The 21,662-nt window shown below is 46.5% G+C and overlaps 1 protein-coding gene across 28 annotated transcripts in view; it reads left to right on the top strand.

Moving 5' to 3' along the window:
- The window catches only part of CARS2 (cysteinyl-tRNA synthetase 2, mitochondrial), a 65,891-nt gene that overhangs the window by 8,601 nt on the left and 35,628 nt on the right, over positions 1–21,662 (top strand). For 9 of the 28 annotated variants that reach the window (XR_013407736.1, XR_013407735.1, XM_077973994.1 and 6 more), the window contains 4 exons: positions 2,394–2,511; positions 13,359–13,430; positions 13,552–13,657; positions 18,567–18,650. Coding sequence is in view for 23 of the 28 variants with exons in the window: in XM_001083935.4 (XP_001083935.4) it covers positions 2,394–2,511; positions 13,359–13,430; positions 13,552–13,657; positions 18,567–18,650 (380 nt within the window). In the remaining 5 variants the exon portion in view is untranslated. Of the gene's footprint in view, positions 1–2,393; positions 2,512–3,289; positions 3,957–4,108; positions 4,338–10,398; positions 10,464–12,158; positions 12,269–13,358; positions 13,431–13,551; positions 13,658–14,173; positions 14,211–18,566; positions 18,651–21,662 lie in introns of those variants that run through there. The other 19 variants (XM_077974000.1, XM_077973996.1, XM_077973991.1 and 16 more) reach the window with 17 other exon arrangements.

Genomic DNA, 21,662 nt, shown 5'->3' with positions numbered 1-21,662 from the left:
TCTCTGCTGCCATGACTTCATCACTCCCAGAAGCTCCACCTCCTCAAACCATCACCTTGGGGGTTAGGGGTTCAACCATGAATTTGGAGTGAAGACAAACATTCAGACCACAGCATAACCCATTGCTTCAGGTGAGTTACAGTGTGGAGTCAGATGACAAGGTAGGCCCATCTCCTCCCAGGACACTGGGAAATGGGGCATTATTTTCCTTGATTACATTTCAGAGGTGGGTCCCAGGTTTTGAAATTTTCTTGGGTTGTAAAACTGCCAAGAGGTTTATTTAGCCATTTAAAAGACTGACATGCATTTGAAGAGGACTGAGGAAGAAATCCTAAAAGTTGTTAGGGAGGGAATCTCTTCTCATTTCCAACTAGGATAATCAAGTCTTGCAGTTTTAATTTGTATAACATTTACCTTTATGAATACAGAAATGAATACGCATCTCAAGTGCGCAGCTGAATACCTGTTACAAGCTGTGTCCACACAGGGCCTTCCCAGGGGCTGGTGGGAGCTGGGACTCTCCCCTTGACCACCTTCCTGTCAGCCTGGCCAACCCCTCCAGGCCTTCGCTGGGCTGGCCTGCCCCACCTCCCTCTCCCCGTCTCAGCTCTCCTAGCATTGTACTCCTTCAGTGGTTATTTATGCAACCATCTGACGTCGCTAGCATGATCTAATTATTTCAGCTCCAGCAGGGCAGGAATCCACACGGTGCCTGCGGCAGAAAGGTAGTATTTGAGCAATGGGTAGGACTCAGTTCACTGGAAAGAGACACCCTGAAAAATAGTCTCCACCGTTTCCAGAAGAGGTCAGAGGGATGGAAACCCTGTTTGGGGAAAACAAATAGACCAGTTTGGTGCTGGTGGGAAGGAGCAGGGGAAGGGATGGGGCGTCAGCTGCAGCCGGACTGGGGAGGGTGCTGCGTGGTCTGGCCCAGAGAGTTTGGATTTCACGCCATGGTAGATGGAGTCACCCTGGAGCATTTTGAGGGAAGACTCTTAGCAAATGAATCATTTCAGCAATCACCCAGATGAGCGCACTGGGTTCACCCAGTGGATGGAAAAAACGGGGCAGAAAGAGTCGGGCTAATGGTCTCATGGTTCATGGTGGAGTCACAGAAGCAAGTAGAGGTCTCCTGATGCCATGTTCTTCTGACTCGGCTGCCCGGCACTTGCAAGGGGTGTGTGTGCGTGTTTGTGTATAGAGTGGCCCCTGTGGTCACAGCCTGCCTGCACGTCTCAGGGTCTCAAGTTGCTCATGGCCCTGCATTCTGCCAGCTCTGCCAAGCTGTGGAGCCTCTGCTGTCTCCAGGGGCAGTTCCGGGACTCAGCCTGGGCTCCTCTGGGCCAAGCAAGGGACTTGACTCTTGTTTTCATTTGCTTTAGGTTCCTGTAATTTTTTTCTTGTAAATCTCACATCTTTAAGAGTCTTTCCCAACTTGAGGGGAATGAAGAGCATGGTGATGAGAATGGTAATAATAGCTTGTGCTTTTAGAATTCATGCTGCACAGGCAGTAAGACTAGACAGCAGTCCTGTGGGGTGGTGGGACTTTGCCCAATTTATAAGCAAGCAGACTGAGCTGTCAGAGGTTAATTATCTTGTTGAGGAGTTTTGGAGATAGTTTTGTCCCTGGAATCAAGATTTGGTCTCAGCTGTGTTTGGGGAGGGGGCGTGTGGGAGGTGAAAGTGATACAATAACATGGCTAGGATTCCCGCACACCACCCTAAGAGAAAACAATTTTATGAACTAAAATTTAGAGAGGCCACATGGGTAGCAGAGGTGAGTGTGACATTAGGTAACCTTGAGTTTTAAGGTTACTTTTACGGGAAAACAGATGCTTGTGATGCTGAGTAGATTTTAAACCCTTTTAGTTTTACAAGTCTGAGTTACCCCAGTGTAGTATATAAATAAGCTGGCATTTTAAAATACCCTACACTAGTGTATGCATTCTTAGGAGTAATCTTATATGGTTTCAGTGGAATTGTACTTGTTTTGATTTGGTATTTGCTTCTGTCTGTTTTGTCATAGTGACAAATTAGAATTACTCTAGAACATGAACAAGAATGGTGAAAACACTATCTTAACTGAGAGATTGTATTATGAGTGGATTTTTATACAATTAAATAGACGAACTCACTTAACTCCAAAATTAAAAATGCTAATATTGTGTCCTGAAATGGATGCAATACCTTTGTCAGTTTCTCCTGAGAACCCTTGCAGCCCAGGCCCTGGTGTCATCAGTGAGACAGAGTTTCCTTGTACCTGCTCTGCTGAGCTGTCCATCGTGTTACACAGTGGAAGTTACGGAGCAGCATGTTAAAATGTAATGGATTTTTTACAAAGATAACTGAGGACTTTGTGTATGAAAGACATCCTGACACTTTTTTTCTTTCAGCTCGTATGTTAGATTTGATATCATTCGAAGGATCCTAACCAAGGTTTTTGGATGCAACATAGTCATGGTGATGGGTATTACAGATGTAGATGATAAAATCATCAAAAGAGCCAATGAGGTAAGTGGAGAAGAGCTACGTTTATTGATAATGCCATTGGTTAGTGTTCTGAGCCCTTCCTGAAAGTGGTTCTTGGCTGGGAGCGGTGGCTCACGCCTGTGATCCCAGCACTTTGGGAGGCCAAGACAGGTGGATCACTTGAGGTCAGGAGTTTGAGACCAGCCTGACCAACATGGTGAAACGCTGTCTCTACTAAAAATACAAAAATTAGCCAGGTGTGGTGGCAGGCTCCTGTGATCCCAGCCCCTCAGGAGGCTGAGGCAGGAGAATCACTTGACCCTGGGAGACGAGGGTTGCAGTGAGCAGAGATTATGCCTCTGCACTCCAGCCTGGGTGACAGAGACTCTGTCAAAAAAAAAAAAAAAAAAAAGAAGATGGTTCTTGTTTGCGTTTTACAAGTAGTTCTCACATCTTACTGTCCATGTGTGGCCAGCGGGTGTAATCTGAGACATGAAAGAGTGGTGGCTCACCAGGGCATCTTTGGTGTCCTAGTAAAGGAAGTTAACGTCTATCGTATTGTGTATTGTGATAGTGTTGTGTATTGTGATCGCTGAAGCCTTTTCTGTGGCCTTGTGTCATTACCTCCTTCTGTGGTCACCTGGCTCGAATCTTACTCCCTCCCCTGGCCCCTCAGCCTCCAAGGGAAATGACTTGACTTTCTCTTTACTGAGGGAACCAGGACCACTGTTTGGACATATTCATATTTGTGCTAATGATGCCTTTCATGTCTGTGTCTTTATAGTTTAAAAAGTACTTTTTGTATCTATTTCTATTTCAGTCTCAGAACGACCCTGTGTGCTGCGCAGAGCAGACCTTACTGTGCTTTTTTAAACACATTTTATTCCGTGTTAAAAAAGTATTTGAAGTGATTTGAGATCTACAGAAGAATGACAAGAATAGTACAGAGATCTCCTGCCGCCACCCTGGGTTTCCTCGTGGCCATTGTTGCGCTGCGTTGGGCCATCATCTCCCTGTTCTAGACTTTTCCCACCAGGCCGCCCTGCCTCTCTGCACACGCCATGCAGGCCTTCAGAGCAAGGTCACTGGCTCTCGAGGCCCGCACAGCCCTCCCAGCCCTCCCAGTCAGGAACCGGACATCGATGCAGTGTGCTGGTGTGGGTAACATGGATGTCAACCCACGGGTGTTGTCCCTGTCCCCCAGCGCCTCTTTCTTTTCTGTCCCAGAACCCATTCCAGAGTCCTGTTGTCTCCTCGGTCTCCTTCAGTCTTCCGTGGTTCCCTGTCTCATGTCCTTGGCAGTGTCAAGGATTATAGGACTTTGATTTTGTAGGTGGCCCTCCACTCAGGTTCACTGGATGTGTCCCCATCTTGAAGAAGAGTCAAGAGGTTAAGGTGATCGCATCTTGAGGTTGCACAGACCTTCAGGGGCAGGACTGCTCCCAGGGCTCTGACGTCAGCTATCTCCGGGCAAGTCCCCCTGCCAGGTGGGAATGGCCTGCGCGTTTGTGGCAGGTAGCAGGGCTCTGACGTCAGCTATCTCCGGGCAAGTCCACCTGCCAGGTGGGAATGGCCTGCGCGTTTGTGGCGGGTAGCAGGGCTCTGACGTCAGCTATCTCCGGGCAAGTCCCCCTGCCAGGTGGGAATGGCCTGCGCGTTTGTGGCGGGTAGCAGAAGTCTCTTTCCCGTGCAGGCCGAGGCCCCACTGGAGTGTGGCCCGCACCTGGAGTGTGGCCCGCACCTGGAGTGTGGCCCCCACCTGGAGTCTGGCCCGCACCTGGAGTGTGGCCCCCACCTGGAGTCTGGCCCGCACCTGGAGTGTGGCGCCCGGCAGGCTTTGGGAAGACACAGTGGATGAAGTTGTACAGGTAGGTGAGACATTGGAGGCGCCTCCTCAGGCTCTCCCTGATGGCCGGGGGCCAGTGCCCCGCACATCACTTCTACCGGAAGAGCTTTGGTGGGTCCTTTGGCTTTACCTGCTGGTGAGGAAGACTTTTCCTAAAGAAGCCGTTCTGATGAAACGCTGTCGCTATTTGCCGCACGTACTGTCTTGCGTCGGCTGTCTCCATTGTGGGTGCTTCTAATCACCATTCTCTCTGGACATTTTTGCCCATTTTCACAACTCACTGTGGTTTAGCATACAAGACAGTCTATTCATTTGTGTGTGTGTTAGGATGACTGGCTGTTTCCTTTTCCTGAATCTGATGAAGGAATTTAAGTAAAGCTGACCTAATTTTGATGTGAACAGTTATCCTAGACGAATTGTAGTCTTGTGATAACCTTTGCCAGTTAGCACTGCTTTTACCAGCATTTGTTACAGTGGAAATGTTCTAACATACGTGAAGTAGAGAGAAGAGCATATGAACCATGCACCTGTCTCCGGCGTCCATGGTCAGCACCTGTTCCACCCCCGTTCTCTCTGCTTTTTGTGCAGATCACCTGTGGAGTGTCCCGTGGTGGGCTGCTGTTTGGCAGTTTAACACTCCAAGAGCAGATTTTTCTATTTCGTTTTCCAATGTGGTGCTTTTCTGAAGTCTGGCTAATTAGACGGTGTTTGTCTTAGTCTGTTTCGTGCTGCTATAACAGAACACCACAGACTGGGTAGTTTATAATGAATAGAAATATATTTGCTCACTATGCTGGAGGCTGGAACACTAAGATCAAGGTGCCAGCATCTGGCAAGGGCCCTCTTACTGCATCTTCCCATGGTGGAGGGCAGGAGGTCAAGGGGAGAGAAAGAACCCCTGCCAAAGCCCCCTGCCCCCACCCCTCCTTTGTTTTTTCTTTTTTTTTTTTTTGGAGACAGGGTCACACTGTCGCCTAGGCTGGAGTGCAGTGGTGTGGTCATAGCAGAGTGCGGCCTTGATCTCCTGGGCTCAAGCAATTCTCCCATCTCAGCCCTCCTAGTGGCTGGGACTCAGCTGTGCACCACCACACCTGACTAGTGTTTTTTTCTTTTTTTTTTTTTTCTATTTTTAGTAGAGATGAGGTTTCTCTGTGTTGCCCAGGCTGGTCTCAAACTCCTGAGCTCAAGCAATCCTCCTGCCTCTGCCTCCCAAAGTGCTAGAATTACAGATGTGAGCCACTGCACCTGGCCGGAAAGCCCTTTTAAGAAGGCATTAAGCCCATCCAAGAGGGTGGGGCCCTCAGGCCTAATCACTTCTTCAAGTTCTCACCTCTTAATACTGTTACAAGGGCAAATCAATTTCAACATGAATGTTTGACAAACATTCAAACCATAGCAGTATTTCTGGTGGTTTTTAAAAAGAACTTGCTGGGTTTTTTTTTTTTTTTTTTGAGACAGAATTTTACTCTTGTCGCACAAGCTGGAGTCCAGTGGTGTGATCTCGTCTCACTGCAACCTCCACCTCCTGGGGTCAAGTGACTCTCCTGCCTCAGCCTCCTGAGTAGCTGGGATTACAGACACCCACCACCGTGCCTGGCTAATTTTTGTATTTTTAGTAGAATGGGGTTTCGTTGGCCAAGCTGGTATCGAACTCCTGACCTCAGGTGATCCGCCCTCTTTGGCCTCCCAAAGTACTGGGATTATAGGTGTGAGCCACCACACCCGGCCTGGATTTCTTTTTTTGAAAAAAAATTTACATATACATACTTTTTAAGTCAATGAGATATGAATTATAGCATTTGTCTGTCATTGTGGCTTCCCTTCCTCTTTAACCTCCTGTCACACCCATGCATCTTCCTTTTGTGAAATGGAATGGAACTAGTGACTAAAGATTTGGATTGGAAGTCAGAAGCCACCTTTGGGCTGGGGCGTTTATCTGAAAAGAGGCTGAACTTTGTCATTTGTTGAGTGAACAGAGCCTTCCCTTGTCTCTTAGGCATGAGTCAGAGGAATGGTGTGAGGTCCTTGGGAAACATTTTCACTGAGGTCGCTGTCTTCCTATTTTCTACTGATGTGTCCTTCTCATCATTGGGTAGTCTCCCACCGTGTGGGACTGTTTAGCAGTTCCAGCCTTTTCCCAGTTGTTATTTGTATTGCTTTTGGCTGTTAAAAAGAGTGCTGCTATGAACATACATGCTTTTGTTTCGTTTTCTTATATTTCCTGTGGCTGGGCGCAGTGGCTCACGCCTGTAATCCCTGTACTTTGGGAGGCTGGATCACTTAAGCCCAGGAGTTTGAGACCAGTCTGGCCAACATGGCAAAACCCTGTCTCTACTAAAATACAAAAAATTAGTTGGGTGTGGAGGTGTGCACCTGTAATGCCAGCTACTCGAGAGGCTGAGACACGAGAATCGCTTGAACCCGGGAGGTGGAGGTTGCAGTGAGCTGAGATCATGCCACTGCACTCCAGCCTGGGCCACAGGGTGAGACTCTGTCTTTAAATAAAAAGTTAATTTTCCAAAGCGGAATTGCTAGGTCAAAGGGGAAACAGTTTATTTGATATCTTGCAACTGAGAGTCAGATCATTTGAGAGACTGGCAGTGCTGGAAGTCGGCTCCCACTTTAAACATATTTCTTCACATCCTTACCCCCAGCCTGTAAGAGTCTGGTAGGCTGCATTTAGAAGGCAAGTGCGTGATGTCTAAGGCTGTGCGTGAATGCATAGTCACCAGGTAACCCTCAGCAGAGGTGGTGTTTGGAAATGCCCCGCTGGTAAAGAAGGAAGGTCAGCGGTTCAGGGCTTTCACCTGCCGTCCGTCGGGGCAGCCAGAGCCTGAAACAAAGGCACTTGGTAGCTTCGTGCCTCTCATGCACCTTCAAGATCGGAAAGATTGTGTCAGTCCCCATGTCCTGGTGGCAGGGAGCTGGTAGAGGCTGAGACACCGGCTGAGTTCTGGAGGGAGCCCCGTGGGACAGAGAGGGGGCCCCGCAGGGGATGGGAGGAGAGGTGAGGACTCAGTGTACTCGAAGGGTGTCATGGGAGCGATGGGGAAGGTGAGGCAGGAACATTGCCATCAGAGAAGTGGGACAAGAGCCCTGAATCCAGGGAGGAGAGAACTGCAGGAAGGAGGAGGTGACCAGCATGGTAAAGGGAGGAAGAAGCAAGAATTAATTTTACAGATGCCCTGAAGAAGGATTGGTTGTTAACTTTTTAAAAAATGTTATGATTAGAATATGAAAAACTTGGTAGAATTGGTGTAAACATTCTAACTGTAGAGAGTATTTAATTTTTGAACCAGAGAATTTCCATACTTGGTACACAGCAAGATCCTAAGATGGTATTGAATAGTTTCTTTCCTTAAAATAATATCTGACTTCAGTGTGATAAAACATGTATCTGAAACCCATAGTTGTGAAAACCTCTGTTTTTTACTATTTAGTGAAAAGGTAATTCTTTAAGAAATGCAAATCAAAACCACAATGAGATAACACCTCATGCCAGTTAGAATGGCGATCATTAAAAAGTCAGGAAACAACAGGTGCTGGAGACGATGTGGAGAAATAGGAACGCTTTTACACTGTTGGTGGGAATGTAAATTAGTTCAACCATTGTGGAAGACAGTGTGGCGATTCCTCAGGGATCTAGAACCAGAAATACCATTTAACCCAACAATCCCATTACTGGGTATACCCAAAGGATTATGAATCATTCTACTATAAGGACACATACACATGTATGTTTACTGCAGCACTGTCCACAATAGCAAAGACTTGGAACCAACCCAGATGCCCATCAATGATAGACTGGATGAAGAAAATGTGACACATGGAATACTATGCAGCCATAAAAAAGGATGGGTTCATGTCCTTTGCAAATAAATAAAGCAAGAATAGGAAAAGTCTATAAAAGAAGAATATTGAGAGGTACTAGCCCTATCAAATATGAAAACTTTTATTTCATTTTATTTATTTATTTTTTTTGAGACGGAGTTTTGCTCTTGTTGCCCAGGCTGGAGTGCAATGGCACGATCTCGGCTCACCGCAACCTCCGCCTCCTGGGTTCAAGCGATTCTCTGCCTCAGCCTCCCGAGTAGCTGGGATTACAGGCATGTGCCACCACACCCGGCTAATTTTTTGTATTTTTAGTAGAGACAGGGTTTCTGCATGTTGGTCAGGCTGGTCTTGAGCTCCTGACCTCAGATGATCCATCCATCTCGGCCTCCCAAAGTGCTGGGATTAGAGGCGTGAGCCACTGCACCCAGCCACCAAATATGAAAATATTTTAAAAGCTATAGAAGGTTTTTGTTTTCATATATATATGTATATACACATATATGTATATTATATATGATATACTAGGATATATAATATATAACATGTATCATATTACATCATAATATACATCACATATATTATATATTATGCATTATAATATATTACATATATTGCATATATTATATATAATATATATTTTCTGCACAGCTATATGTGGTAGGATATTATATATTATAATATATAAGGCATATTATATATTTTATGTTATATACTATATATCATATATTATGCCTATTATAAAATTAATTATATAATTATTATATAATTTGTATTATACTATATAACATATATACTATATATTACACACTATATAAGGTATAATATATGATATATATCATATAATGTTATACATTATACATTATATTATAATATATTATGCATACAATATATTATGTATTTTATATATTATATAATACATAGTATATGTTATGTATTCTATGTGTTATATATGTAATATATATTTTATATATGTATATATTTTCTGCACAGCTTTATGTGGTAGGATTGACCTACAATAGATTGCATGTATTATTCAGAAAAGTGCAGTTTGCCAAATGTTGACCTAGGGGTGCCCCTGTGGACGCATCCATCGTCCCTGTGTCTGTGCCCTTCGTGATTCCTGCCTGCACCCTGTAACCCCTGGTGCCCAAAAGCCTGCAGAAATTAAGCTCCTGTACAGAGCGTGCATAAACAGACGATGGAAAACACCAAGAAGTCCAGAACCAGCCTCGATAATTAACGGGAGTTTGTTTTATGATAAAAGATGGCATTTCAAATCAGTGGGGGTGGGAGGTGGATTATTCCATAGCGTGTTGGCAGCTAGGGGTCATCTGGAGAAAAACAAGCCAGAGGCGGATAGAGGCCTCACAGCCACATTCGTGGCAGGTCGGAGATTTAAATATAAAAGAGACCCCAAGGCAAATTTGATAGCCTTATATTGGGGAAGGCTTTGTAAGTTTATTTCCAGATCTAGAAGCCATTTATGAGAAAAGATTCAGAAATATGAAAGATTGCTAAGTATAAGAATGGCAGTTTCTACATTTCATGAAATAACCATAAAGTTGAAAAAAACTGTGGAAAAATGGAAATTATATCAGCGATAAAAAGTTAATTTATTTAATATAAAAATACTTCCGGCCTGGCATGGTGGCTCACACGTGTAATTCCAGCACTTTGGGAGGCTGAGGCAGGTGGATCACCTGAGGTCAGGAGTTTGAAACCGGCCTGGCCAACATGGCGAAACCCCGTCTCTACTAAAAATACATAAATTAGCCAGGCATGGTGGTGTGTACCCGTAGTCCCAGCTACTTGGGAGGCTGAGACAGGAGAATCGCTTGAGCCTGGGAGGCAGAGGTTGCAGTGAGCTGAGATCGTGCCATTGCACTCCAGCCTGGACAACAAGAACAAAATTCTGTCTCAAAAAAAAAGAATTCCTAGCATCCAGTAAGAAAAAGACCTACACCACTCAATAGAAACACAGGCATGGATAACTACAAGTCATTTAATGCAGACGGTTCCTAAACATGTGAGATGTTCAGATTTACTCAAAAGAAAAGAGTTTAGCTTAGAGCAAAGCACTTCTCAGCTGTCACGCTGACACCATCTGAAAGTTGGCTGACCCTGCGGGTGAGGGCAGAGGAAGACAGACACCTCCAGGTGTTGCTGGTCGGGTGTAGCTGGCACAGCTTGGAAGGCAGCTTACATGAGTGGCCCAGTCCATGAGCCTCTGCCCTCTGTCTCCCACCTAGGACTGTAGCTCAGAAGTGCACTTGGGCTGCTGCGAAGTGACCTGTACACGCTCGTGTTTGTCATGGTGAGGATGGGATGTGCATTGGGACAGGACTGGGTAAGCACGTAGCGACACATCTGGAAGGGGGAGTAGTGGCCACTTTGGAAGGAGCGAGGCAGCTCAGTGTGTCCAGCACGACGGACGTCCCGGGCTTCTGTGTGCTGCGAGGGAGAGAAGCCAGCAGTGCAGAGCAGAGTGTGGAATGGGCTGCATTTGGGGATTCCAAGAAAAAGATGCAAATGTATCTGTAACCACGTTCGTGCTTGTGAGAAAACTGGTCACAGTATTTTCCTTCTGGGAGGGAAGCCAAGTCTGGGCACCCCTTTATGCCATTGACTTCTCCTGGCAATAAATTACCTCTGCAGAAAAATATAGATGAAGCAACCCGCTGATTTTTATTAGTTTATTTTTTATTTTTTTGAGACAGAGTCTCGCTCTGTCGCCTAGGCTAGAGTGCAGTGGCGCAGTCTTGGCTCACTGCAACCTCCACCTCCTGGGTTCAAGCGATTCTCCTGCCTCAGCCTCCTGATTAGCTGGGATTACAGGCGCCTGCTACCACACCCAGCTGATTGCATTTGCAGTAGAGATGGGGTTTCACCATGTTAGCCAGGATGATCTCCATCTCCTGACCTCATGATCCGCCCACCTCGGCCTCCCAAAGTGCGGGGATTACAGGCGTGAGCCACCGCGCCCAGCCAATCCACTGATCTTTAGGCCCAAAATTGTGTGGAATTTGAGACTTCTGAAGCGGCAAGAAGACACAGTATTTTTGGGCTTTTTCCTTTGATCTTTTGTCCCCTGGATAGACGTATATTAACTCATTTATTGTTGTAAAGGTCTGCTTTGCCACAAAGCTGTACCTCAAGATAGGGGCTGAAGTGTTTTGGAGTACCCACTATGTGCTGGGTGCTGTGTATTTTCTCTCTTTAATGTGGTGTTTATGTAATGTTTTCTTTTACAAAGCTGTCCTGTCCATATATACACACAGTGGTTCTTCTAGCAGTCTAAGGGGGTTATTAGGTAGAATATCTCCATGCTGTAAAGAAATTGAAGGCTAAGAGGTTTGATTATTGATTTGCCCAAGACCCCAAAGCTTAGCACCTGGGTAGCAATGCAGAGTTTACCAGCTTGCTTTCTTCAGTGAGTATTCATTGGCAGGGGTTTCTGGGTTGACTGTGCCACTCAGAGCCCTGGGCCTCAGGGTGACATGGTTGGGACCTGGCCCCACGTGTGGCATTGTGCTTGAGAAAGTTTCTCAGTATTCTGGAGTGGTAATTCCTTCACCTGTGAAATGGGGAGACTTGGTTCCTGAGGCTGCACGGAGCGGCTCAGGGAGACTAGCAGGTGGCAGGTGCTGGGCTTGGGGGGGCCACTTGAGCAGGACCAGCAGTTATGATGCCCAGTTCCATTCCAGAGCTTCACAGCGTCTTGTGCATCAGTTCATGTAGAGTTTTTCATTGAAATTATGAAATAACATGAGCACACCTCGTCTTGTGTCCCAGCCTCCTTGGATAATGTGGCAGGGGCTGCAGATGCGTGCCCCCAAGGCACCCACATTCAGAATTGATTGTACTGATTTGGTGGTCTATCTCCAGAAACCCAGCCATGGGACCCGAGGGAATGAATATTCCATTAAATCCCAGTTGTAGTGTGTTAAATTACTTCCAAAATATTTCTTTAGAGGTTCCTTTTTAATCTTTCTCTCTTTTTTTGGAACAGAGTCTTGCTCTGTCACCCAGGCTGGAGTGTCATCTTGGCTGACTGCAACCTCCGCCTCCCAGGTTCAAGCGATTCTCCTGCCTCAGCCACCTGAGTAGGTGGGATTACAGGTGTGCACCACCACGCCTGGCTAATTTTTATATTTTAAGCAGAGATGGGGTTTCACCATGTTGGCCAGGCTGGTCTCGAACTCCTGGCCTCGTGTCATCCGCCTGCCTCAGTCTCCCAAAGTGCTGGGATTGCAGGCGTGACCCACGGTGCCCAGCCGCCTCTTTAGTATATTTTTGACTATTTTTTTTCTCCTGAGGATTAAGGGATAAAATAGGAACCCAGTTTCTTATCATACAGACTAGACTAAGATGATTTTGCCCTTGTCTTAGAAAAGTGGAGGATCCTTGGTATGTTTTGTTTTCTGTTTTACTGTATTTTTATTTTTGTTTTGGAGATGGGGTCTTGCTCTGTCGCCAAGGGTGGGATTGCAGTGGCGCGATCATGGCCGTTTGCAACTTCAACCTCATGGGCCCAAACAATCCTCCTGTCTTGGCCTCCCAAAGTGTTGGGATTACAGGCGTGAGCCACTGCACCCAGCTGGTTTGTTTTTTTTTTTTTTTTTTTGAGACGGAGTCTCACGCTGTTGCCCAGGCTGGAGTGCAGTGGCGCGATCTCGGCTCACTGCAAGCTCCGCCTCCTGGGTTCACGCCATTCTCCTGCCTCAGCCTCCTGAGTAGCTGGGACTACAGGCGCCCGCCACCGCGCCCGGCTAATTTTTTGTTTTTTTTTTTTAGTAGAGACGGGGTTTCACTGTGGTCTCGATCTCCTGACCTTGTGATCCGCCCGCCTCGGCCTCCCAGAGTGCTGGGATTACAGGCGTGAGCCACCGCGCCCGGCGCTGGTTTGTTTTTTACTATGTTATGGAAATTGTGACATTATTTCTTCTCTAACCAGACGACAAGGTCAATAAGCCTTTTTTCCTAGCTAAGCTACTAGTGTAAATTCAGTACCTAAAATGAGTGCCCCCGCTTTGGTGAGTGGGCAGGGGCAAACTGAGGCCGAGGCACAGTGGGGCCACGGCCAGCCCATTCACTGGAGGTGGCCGGGGTACGTTTGCTGTTGTGTTGCGCAGGTGGGCATTCTTGTGTCTGGGTGGTTCTGTTGCGAATGCCCCAGCCTCATTAACGTGCACATCTAATCCTTCTGCAGATGAATATTTCCCCCGCTTCCCTCGCCAGTCTTTATGAGGAAGACTTCAAGCAGGACATGGCAGCCCTGAAGGTGAAGTGTGGGGCTGGTTGTTCCTACCATGAGGGTGACAGGGGTGAGCAGTGACAGCTGGTGCTGGCTGACCTGTGCTTCTGCACAACGGAAACACGGTCATGTCTCCACTTTCTTGCAGGTTCTCCCACCCACGGTGTACTTGAGGGTAACCGAAAATATTCCTCAGATAATTTCTTTCATTGAAGGAATCATTGCTCGTGGGCACGCTTATTCAACGGCAAAAGGTAGGGTTTATGTTCCTTTTTTTTTTTTTTTTCCTGAGACAGTCTCACTCTGTCACCCAGGCTGGAGTACAGTGGTGCGATCTCAGCTCACTGCAGCCTCTGCCTTCCTGGTTCCAGCGATTCTCCTGTCTCAACCTCCTGAGTAGCTGGACTACAGGTGTGCACCACCATGCCCGGCTACATTTTTTTTTTTTTTTTTTGTATTTTTAGTAGAGATGAGGTTTCACCATGTTGGCCAAGCTGGTCTTGAACTCCTGACCTTGTGATCCGCCCACCTTGGCCTCCCAAAGTGTTGGGATTACAAGTGTGAGCCACTGTGCCCGGCCAGTTTATGTTCTTAAAACTAAAACATTACTAGGATTTGGAGAAACTGGACATATTTATGAGTTGCAGGAACATACTGAAATTTACTGTCTGTCTTGATAGAATTCCAACAGCAGAGCTATTGTGGGGTTTTCTACGATATTGTGTCTCTGCAAAATGGTTGAATTAATTCTTTCTAAAAATCTTTTGCAGTCACAGGGAGAGGCGAACATCTGGACAGCTAGTCTTGGTAAGAGTCATGGAATCTAGGTGATAGGTATACAGGTGTTCAATGTGTTATTTCATCTTTGTTTAGATATTTTCCTCGCAAAAAGTTGGGGACAAACACAGTACCTCCAGAGACCTGCTCCCTTCTTGTTAAAAGTCAGCCCAGGTTATCCCCCTCTGTTTGGCTATCATTTTTTTCACAGGCCATTAAGAGTGAGTCGCGGGAGTCGGAGGTTGCAGTGAGCCGAGATCACGCCACTGTACTCCAGCCTGGCGACACAGCAAGACTCCGTCCCCTCTCCCCCTGCAAAAAAAAGAAAAAAAGAGTGAGTTGCAGGGTCAGGCTTGGTGGCTGACGCCTGTAATCCCAGTACTTTAGGAGATGGAGGCAGGTGGATCACTTGAGGCTAAGAATTTAAGACCAGCCTGGGCAACATGTTAAAACCTTGTTTCTACTAAGAAGACAAAAAATCAGCCGGGCCTGGTATCACATGCCTGTGGTCCCAGCTGCTCCGGAGGCTGAGGCATGAGAATTGCTTGAACCCAGAAGGCATAGTTTGCAGTGAGCTGAGATCACATCACTGTACTCCCGCCTGGGTGACATTGTGACACTCTGTCTCAAAAAATAAAAATAAAAAAGTGAGTTGCAGGGCTGGGCATGGTGGCTGATGCCTGTAATCCCAACACTTTGGGAGGCTAAGGCAGGTGGATCACTTGAGTCCAGGAGCTCAGGACTGGCCTGGGCAACATGGAGAGATCCCTTCTCTACAAAAATAAAGTATAAAAATTAGCTAAGCATGGTGGCATGCTCCTGTGGTCTCAGCTACTCAGCTACTCAGGAGGCTGAGGTGAGAGGATAGACTGAGCCCAGGAAGTTCGAGGCTGCAGTGAACCGTGATTGTCCCACTGCACACCAGCCTGGGAGACAGAAAAGAAAAAAAAAAAAGCGTGAATTGCAGATGTTCTGACGCATCAGTCTTGACACTTCAACATGCATCTCTGCATAAAAGGAGTTCAAATGTCATGGTCAGACCTAAGACAGTGAAGAATTTGCAGCTAGCTTCGCGTGTCCTCTCCATATTAAATGTACTCACTTGTCCCCAGGTTTCTTTTATGCTTGACACCCGCCTCCCCCACCGTCATCTAATGAAGGGCATGTGCTGCGTATGCATTTGTTGGTTGAGTCTCCTCACTTTTAACCCTCCTCATAGACTCTTTCTTTTTTCTATTTTTCTCTTTTTCATTTTTCCTGGGTAAGCACATGTAGACTCTTTTCGAGACTCCGACAGGTCAGTTTTCCTGCGCAGCGGTCTGTGTTTAGATTGGCATGTTGCTCACTGCCGGTGCTTTCCTCAGATGGCGGATACTAATCTGTCTGGTGGCCCCCAGGCAAGGCTGGCGTCCTGCTGTTTTGCTGCTTCCATGATGAAGCATCTCCATAAATCTGAACTAATCCCACCCATCCCGGCCACAAACCCTGACCACGGTCTCATCTCTCCATGAAGTTCTCCTTCCACCAGCACAGCTGAAAGTGAACTTACTTTCTCAGCCTTGATATTTCTGCTGTACCATTTGGCAGCCAGTTCCGCGCTGCCATAGTTTACTGTTTAATGTATTCGTATTTTGTCCCCGTCTAGATCATAAATTCTCAGACCATAAAAATCTTTTGCTTTATTGAATGACGCCTTAGACTATCCAGCCTACGGCTGAAGATACGCGGGTATTGAATGTTTGTTGCAGTGAGTCAGAAAACATGAAGTACTGCCCTGGACGTTCCTGTCCTTCCTGAGTCCTGCCTGGGGGCATAAGATGAGCACCTGAGGCCCCGAGGACCCGTTCAGTGTGCTCTGCGTATGGAAGTAGCTTTTTACTTGTTCTAATGTGGTATATTTAGAGTTTGTTTCCAAGAAAAACTTTTTTTTTTTTTTTGAGACGGAGTCTTACTCTGTCACCTAGGCTGCAGTGCAGTGGCACAATCTTGGCTCACTGCAACCTCCGCCTCCCGGGTTCAAGCAATTCTCCTGCCTCAGCCTCCCAAGAACAACTTTTTTAAGGACTTAGGTGGTTGAATTAGATTTTGCATCAGAAAACACAGGAATTAGTTTTTTGCTTTCGTGTAACTTGGAATAAGATATGTGGGCCTGTGCTTCTATTTTAGGAATAAACTGATAAATGTTCATGGGTCTTTAGGGATTCTCGTCTTCACAGGCTTGAGGAATGAATGCTATTCGTTGTTTTATTATTGTGTTTTATTATAAACATTTAATAATAGCATAAATATAATTAATTCAAAATACACTTACATTCACTCAAACCCCAGTAATTTGGACTTTGTGACAATTCCACAAGGGCTTGGTTGTAATTTGATCTTTGAACTCTTGCTGAAAAACAATTTGTTCAGCAAACTGATAACATAAACCAAAGTGAAGGGGGAGTGTTTCCCCTGTTTAAGGGAGTGGATTCTCTCCAGTGAAGCCCTCTCAAAGCACTGTTTGTATTCTGACTTTATAGAAAGCAGCTACCAGGGCCTGGATGTCTCCGTACTGTCCTCTGGTTCATCCCCAGCACCGAGCGCCAGCTTAGTGGTCAGCCCTGAATGACCAGGGAGGACGCTGCAGAGACAGGGCAGCATTTTCTGTTGAAACATCTCCTGGCTTTGTTTGCCCAAGCCACCCTGCCCTTTCCTCCCACCAGTGACCGCTGTGCTCAGGGGGCCTGTCCTGTTCCTGTGCGCCTAGGACTGGAGGCAGGTCCTGAGTGCAGCTTGTGTTTGCCAGTTGCAAAGTTTCCTTGACCTTACCAAGACCAGTGTCTGCAGTAAGAAGGACAGTACTGATGCAAAATAGTAGCTGCATTAGTAAAGAAGAACGTGAAGGCTCAGACTGTGTAAAGGCTAAAAGTTGCACCCACACCTGGGCCCTGAGGACAGCTACATGCTGCTGTGTGGTTCGAGGGTGCTGGATGGTGACTGCAGATCTGTGGTACTGAGAGTGGCCATAGTCGCAGCCCAGGTGAGCATTGCCTCCTTCCCAGGGAGACACGTGGCCTGGAACACACAGCGGCTGCAGCCTGGCAGCTTTGGAGCATGGGTTGGTGGCGCTGGCTTCCTGACAAAGCTCCCACTCTGAGCGCCTCCTCCCCAGCTCTGCTTTCCAAGGCTTTGTGGTGGAAGTGGCAAGGGCAGCCCAGGCTTGCAGGAGGCTCTGGCGAAGGTTTCTGACCTCAGTCTGCAGAGTGGACCTTGGCGTTCAGCCTCACAGATGCTTCAGTATGCAGATGATTTTGTTTTGTTTTGTTTTGTTTTGTTTTTTGGTAGAGATGGGGTCTCATTATGTTGCCCAGGCTGGTCTTGAACTCGTCAGCTCAAACAGTCCTCCTGCCTCGGACTCCCAGAGTTTTGGGATTGGAGGCACGAGCCACCGTGCCCAGCCAGGCGCTGTTTTCAGTCTGAGTGAAAAGGTGGTTTTAGAAGATGACTGGGGAAAGCAGGCGTGTCTTTGCCAGCTGGTGTGTGACATAAAGAGAGAGTGTCTTTGTTACCTGGCAGGGAACACAAAGCCCAAGCTCTAAATGAAGGTCAGTGATGACACTTCCTTTTTTCTAATTAAATAATTGTCTCAGCAGTTTCCAGAGAACTTACATTTCTGTTTTCACTTTCATATCTGTGTACTCATGATGTGTCCAAATCGTGCATTTATCGTATAGTATTGTTTTTAATTCTGGTTAAAAAATATATTAAGCCAGGCCGGGCGCGGTGGCTCACGCCTGTAATCCCAGCACTTTGGGAGGCCGAGGCGGGCGGATCACGAGGTCAGGAGATCGAGACCATCCTGGCTAACACGGTGAAACCCCATCTCTACTAAAAAATACAAAAAACTAGCCGGGCGAGGTGGCGGGCGCCTGTAGTCCCAGCTACTCGGGAGGCTGAGGCAGGAGAATGGCGTGAACCCGGGAGGCGAAGCTTGCGGTGAGCTGAGATCCAGCCACTGCACTCCAGCCTGGGCGAGAGCGAGACTCTGTCTCAAAAAAAAAAAAAAAAAAAATATATATATATATATATATAAATATATATATATATATATATATAAAGCCAGGCATGGTGTCCTGCCTGTAGTTCCACCTACTGGGAAGGTTGAGGTGGGAAGACTGCCTGAGCCCAGGAGTTCAAGGCTATAGTGAGCTATGATTGTACCGCTGCACTCCAGGCTGAGCAACATAGCAAGACCCTGTCTATAAAAATATAAATACTATATATGTATATTGGGGCCAAATGCTATGTTCTGTATTTACATTCTAATTACTTGTTAGATGTTAAGCTTGTCTATATGCTGATATTTAGACTGAGAAGTGATGGATTCATAATTGCCTTTATAAACAGGCAATGTCTACTTCGATCTGAAGTCTAGAGGAGACAAGTATGGCAAACTGGTCGGCGTGGTCCCTGGTCCAGTCGGAGAGCCAGGTGGGTTGGCCGGGCTCAGCCCTGTGGGTCCCTGACCTCTGCCTCGGGTCCCAGTTCTGGGGAGATGAGATCTGGAGCGCAGATCCCTCCATTTGCTCAGACACTGGCGGTACCCAGGTGCCACCTGTGTTTTAAATTTAATTCGGTTTCTCTGGATGACTCCAGCTTGTGAGGCATAAAGTTCAAATGGCAAGTAGAGCATCGTCCACCTCCGCCACCAGTGCGCCTGGCTGCACTCCCTGGAGACAGTGCTGGTCTCCTGTTTCCTTCCCAGGATGCAAACCTCATACACGTACACATGCAACATACACATACACATACACATGCAAACCTCATACACGTCCGTCATATTTCCGCATTCTGTGTTTTGCTGTTACCGTACGTTTAATTCCCATATGTGTCTTAACCATGTGTTAAACTTCCAATCTATTTGAATCTCTTCCTTGCTCTATTCTATTCCAGGGAGTTATTAGGTCAAAACCATTTTTATGGAGAAGAAATAGTAAGTGTAGTATATGGAACTAAATTTAAAATAATTTGAAAAGCGTAGTGTTTAACGGAACCAAACAAGAATAACAGGGACAAACCCCAAAGATTGTTCAAGGTGTTTCTGGTTGTAGGCACTGTCTTTCTGCCCCATAAACTGTGCTGATGAATCCTGATCATCCACAGCACTGACCCCTCCGGTTCGTTCCTTCACCCTTTGTGCTGTCCTGTCCCACTCCCTGCACGGGCCGGAACACGGAAGCTCATGTCTTCCACGTGTGAGGTGTGGCTACCAGCAGGCCATGTGGGCTGTGCTTAACACATGTGGAGAAGTTTCTGAGAGTTGTACATTCTGGCATCAGGAAGGTTTTTAAAAATTATTTATTTAATAGATTTGTTTTTTAGAGCCATTTTAGCTTCACAGCAAATTTGAGAGTAAGGTACGGAGAATTCTTCTCTACCTGCTACCCTCCACATCGTCCCCCACACTGTCAGCATCCCCCCCGCATTGACACATCAGGTTCGCCCAGAGACCGGAGTTGGCGTCAGGGTTCACTCTCGGCGCTGTGTGCTCTGGGTTTGGGTGAATGTGTAGTGACATGTTTCCACCGTTACAGCATCATACAGGATACTTGCACTGCCCTGAAAAATCCTCTGTGGTCCGTCTGCTCATCCCTCCCTCTTTCCCATCCCTGGAAATCCCTCGTCTTCCCACAGTCTCTAGTTTTGCCTTTTCTAGATTGTCGTATAGTTGGAGTCATATACTGTGCACCCTTCTCAGAACGGCTTCTCTCACTTAGGAATACACAGTAATTTTCCTCCATGTCTTTTCATGGCTGAGAGCTCGTTTCTCTTTAACACTGAGTCACATCCCAGTGTCTGAATTTACAGCAGCTTACCCACTCACCTACTGAAGGGCATCTTCACTGCTTCTGAGTTTTGGCAATTATGAATAAAGCTGCTGTAAACATCCATGTGCAGGTTTTCAGCTCATTTGGGCAAATACCAAGGAGCACAATTGCTGGGTCCTCTGGGAAGAGCCTTATTTGTGTAAGAAACTGCCCAGCTTCTTCCAGAGTGGCTGCACCATTTTGCATCCCCACCAGTGAGGAATGATTCCGTCATTCCACATCTTCACAGCCGTGCTTTTTAAAATAAATATTTTCTTATGCAAAAGCAACATATTTATATAATTTATAATGGTACAAAATTAGGAAATAGACTTATACAAAACAAAGATAATAAAACCACCATTTTTACATATGGTGAAAAAAGATTTTAATGCGTTAGTGTATGTTATTTCCAAAGCAATGGTGTTTTCTTTTTAATTTTAAATTTAAATTGTTATAATAACACAATAGAAAACACTATTAAAAAATGTCCAGCTTGGTTGAGCATGGTGGCTCACACCTGTAATCCCAGCACTTTAGGAGGCCAAGGTGGGAGGATCACTTGAGCCCGGGAGTTCAAGACCAGCCTGGGCAATGTAGTGAGACCCCTTGCTGTCTCTACCAAACAAACAAAAATGCCCAGCTCAGTGAATTTGTGTTCAGTGGAGACCCTGCGGTCACCCCCTAGTGGAAAGAGACAACAATGGCAAGGGAGTGAAGGCACCTGGGTCCTCCGGGTCCCACGCCCTGGCCACCAGCCTCCCTGCCCTGCTTTGGGGGCAACTACTGCCCTAACTGACAGCGGCTACCTCCTCATCTTTCTGAGTGGGTTTAATTGCTCAAACACGTGTCCCTAAACACGACACTTAGCCTTAGCTGTTTCTTATTTGTGTCTTCTTCTTTTTAGTCCTTACGTCCCTCCCCTGGCTTTTCCTCCTTGCTGCTCATTTGCGGGAGAAACATCATGTGTCTCACGGTTCCTGCAGTGGGATTTCACCTGCTCTGAGTTTTGGAGTGTCTGTAACATTGCCCTCTGTCCTGTGTGTTTTTTGCAAATTGGTAGTTGAATCTAGAGGCTTAATCCAGTTCTAAATTTCTGGAGAAGGCTACTTTGTAGTTGGTGTATTCCTCACTGGGAGACACCTAAGGGCTGTACCTCTCTGTGTGTGAGCAGCCCTGGCCGCTCTAGGCTTAGATCCTTCACTGCAAAAAAGAGGTTGCACGGTGGCGCGACTCCCATTCTATCATTTCTGCTTTATTTGCTGGAATGCCTTTTTTGTTTGTTTGTTTGTTTGTTTTTTGAGATGGAATCTCTCTCTGTTGCCCAGGCTGGAGTGCAGTGGCATGATCTCGGTTCACTGCAACCTCCACCTCCCAGGTTCAAGCAATTCTCCCTGCCTCAGCCTCCAAAGTAGTTGGGATTATAGGGGCATGCCATCACACCCAGCTAATGTTTGTATTTTTAGTAGAGATGGGGTTTCGCCATGTTGGCCAGGGTGGTCTTGAACTCCTGACCTCAGGTGATCACTCCCCTTGGCCTCCCAAAGTACTGGGGTTATAGCTGTGAGCCACCGCGCCTGGCCCATTTGCTGGAATACTTTTATACAGGCAGACTGTCATCTGCTTACTCAGTGGT

Source organism: Macaca mulatta, chromosome 17 (assembly GCF_049350105.2).
Source record: "Macaca mulatta isolate MMU2019108-1 chromosome 17, T2T-MMU8v2.0, whole genome shotgun sequence".
Classification (NCBI taxonomy): domain Eukaryota; kingdom Metazoa; phylum Chordata; class Mammalia; order Primates; family Cercopithecidae; genus Macaca; species Macaca mulatta.
The sequence above is the reverse complement of the archived record's forward strand: the minus strand, read 5'-3'. Positions and strand labels throughout refer to the sequence as shown.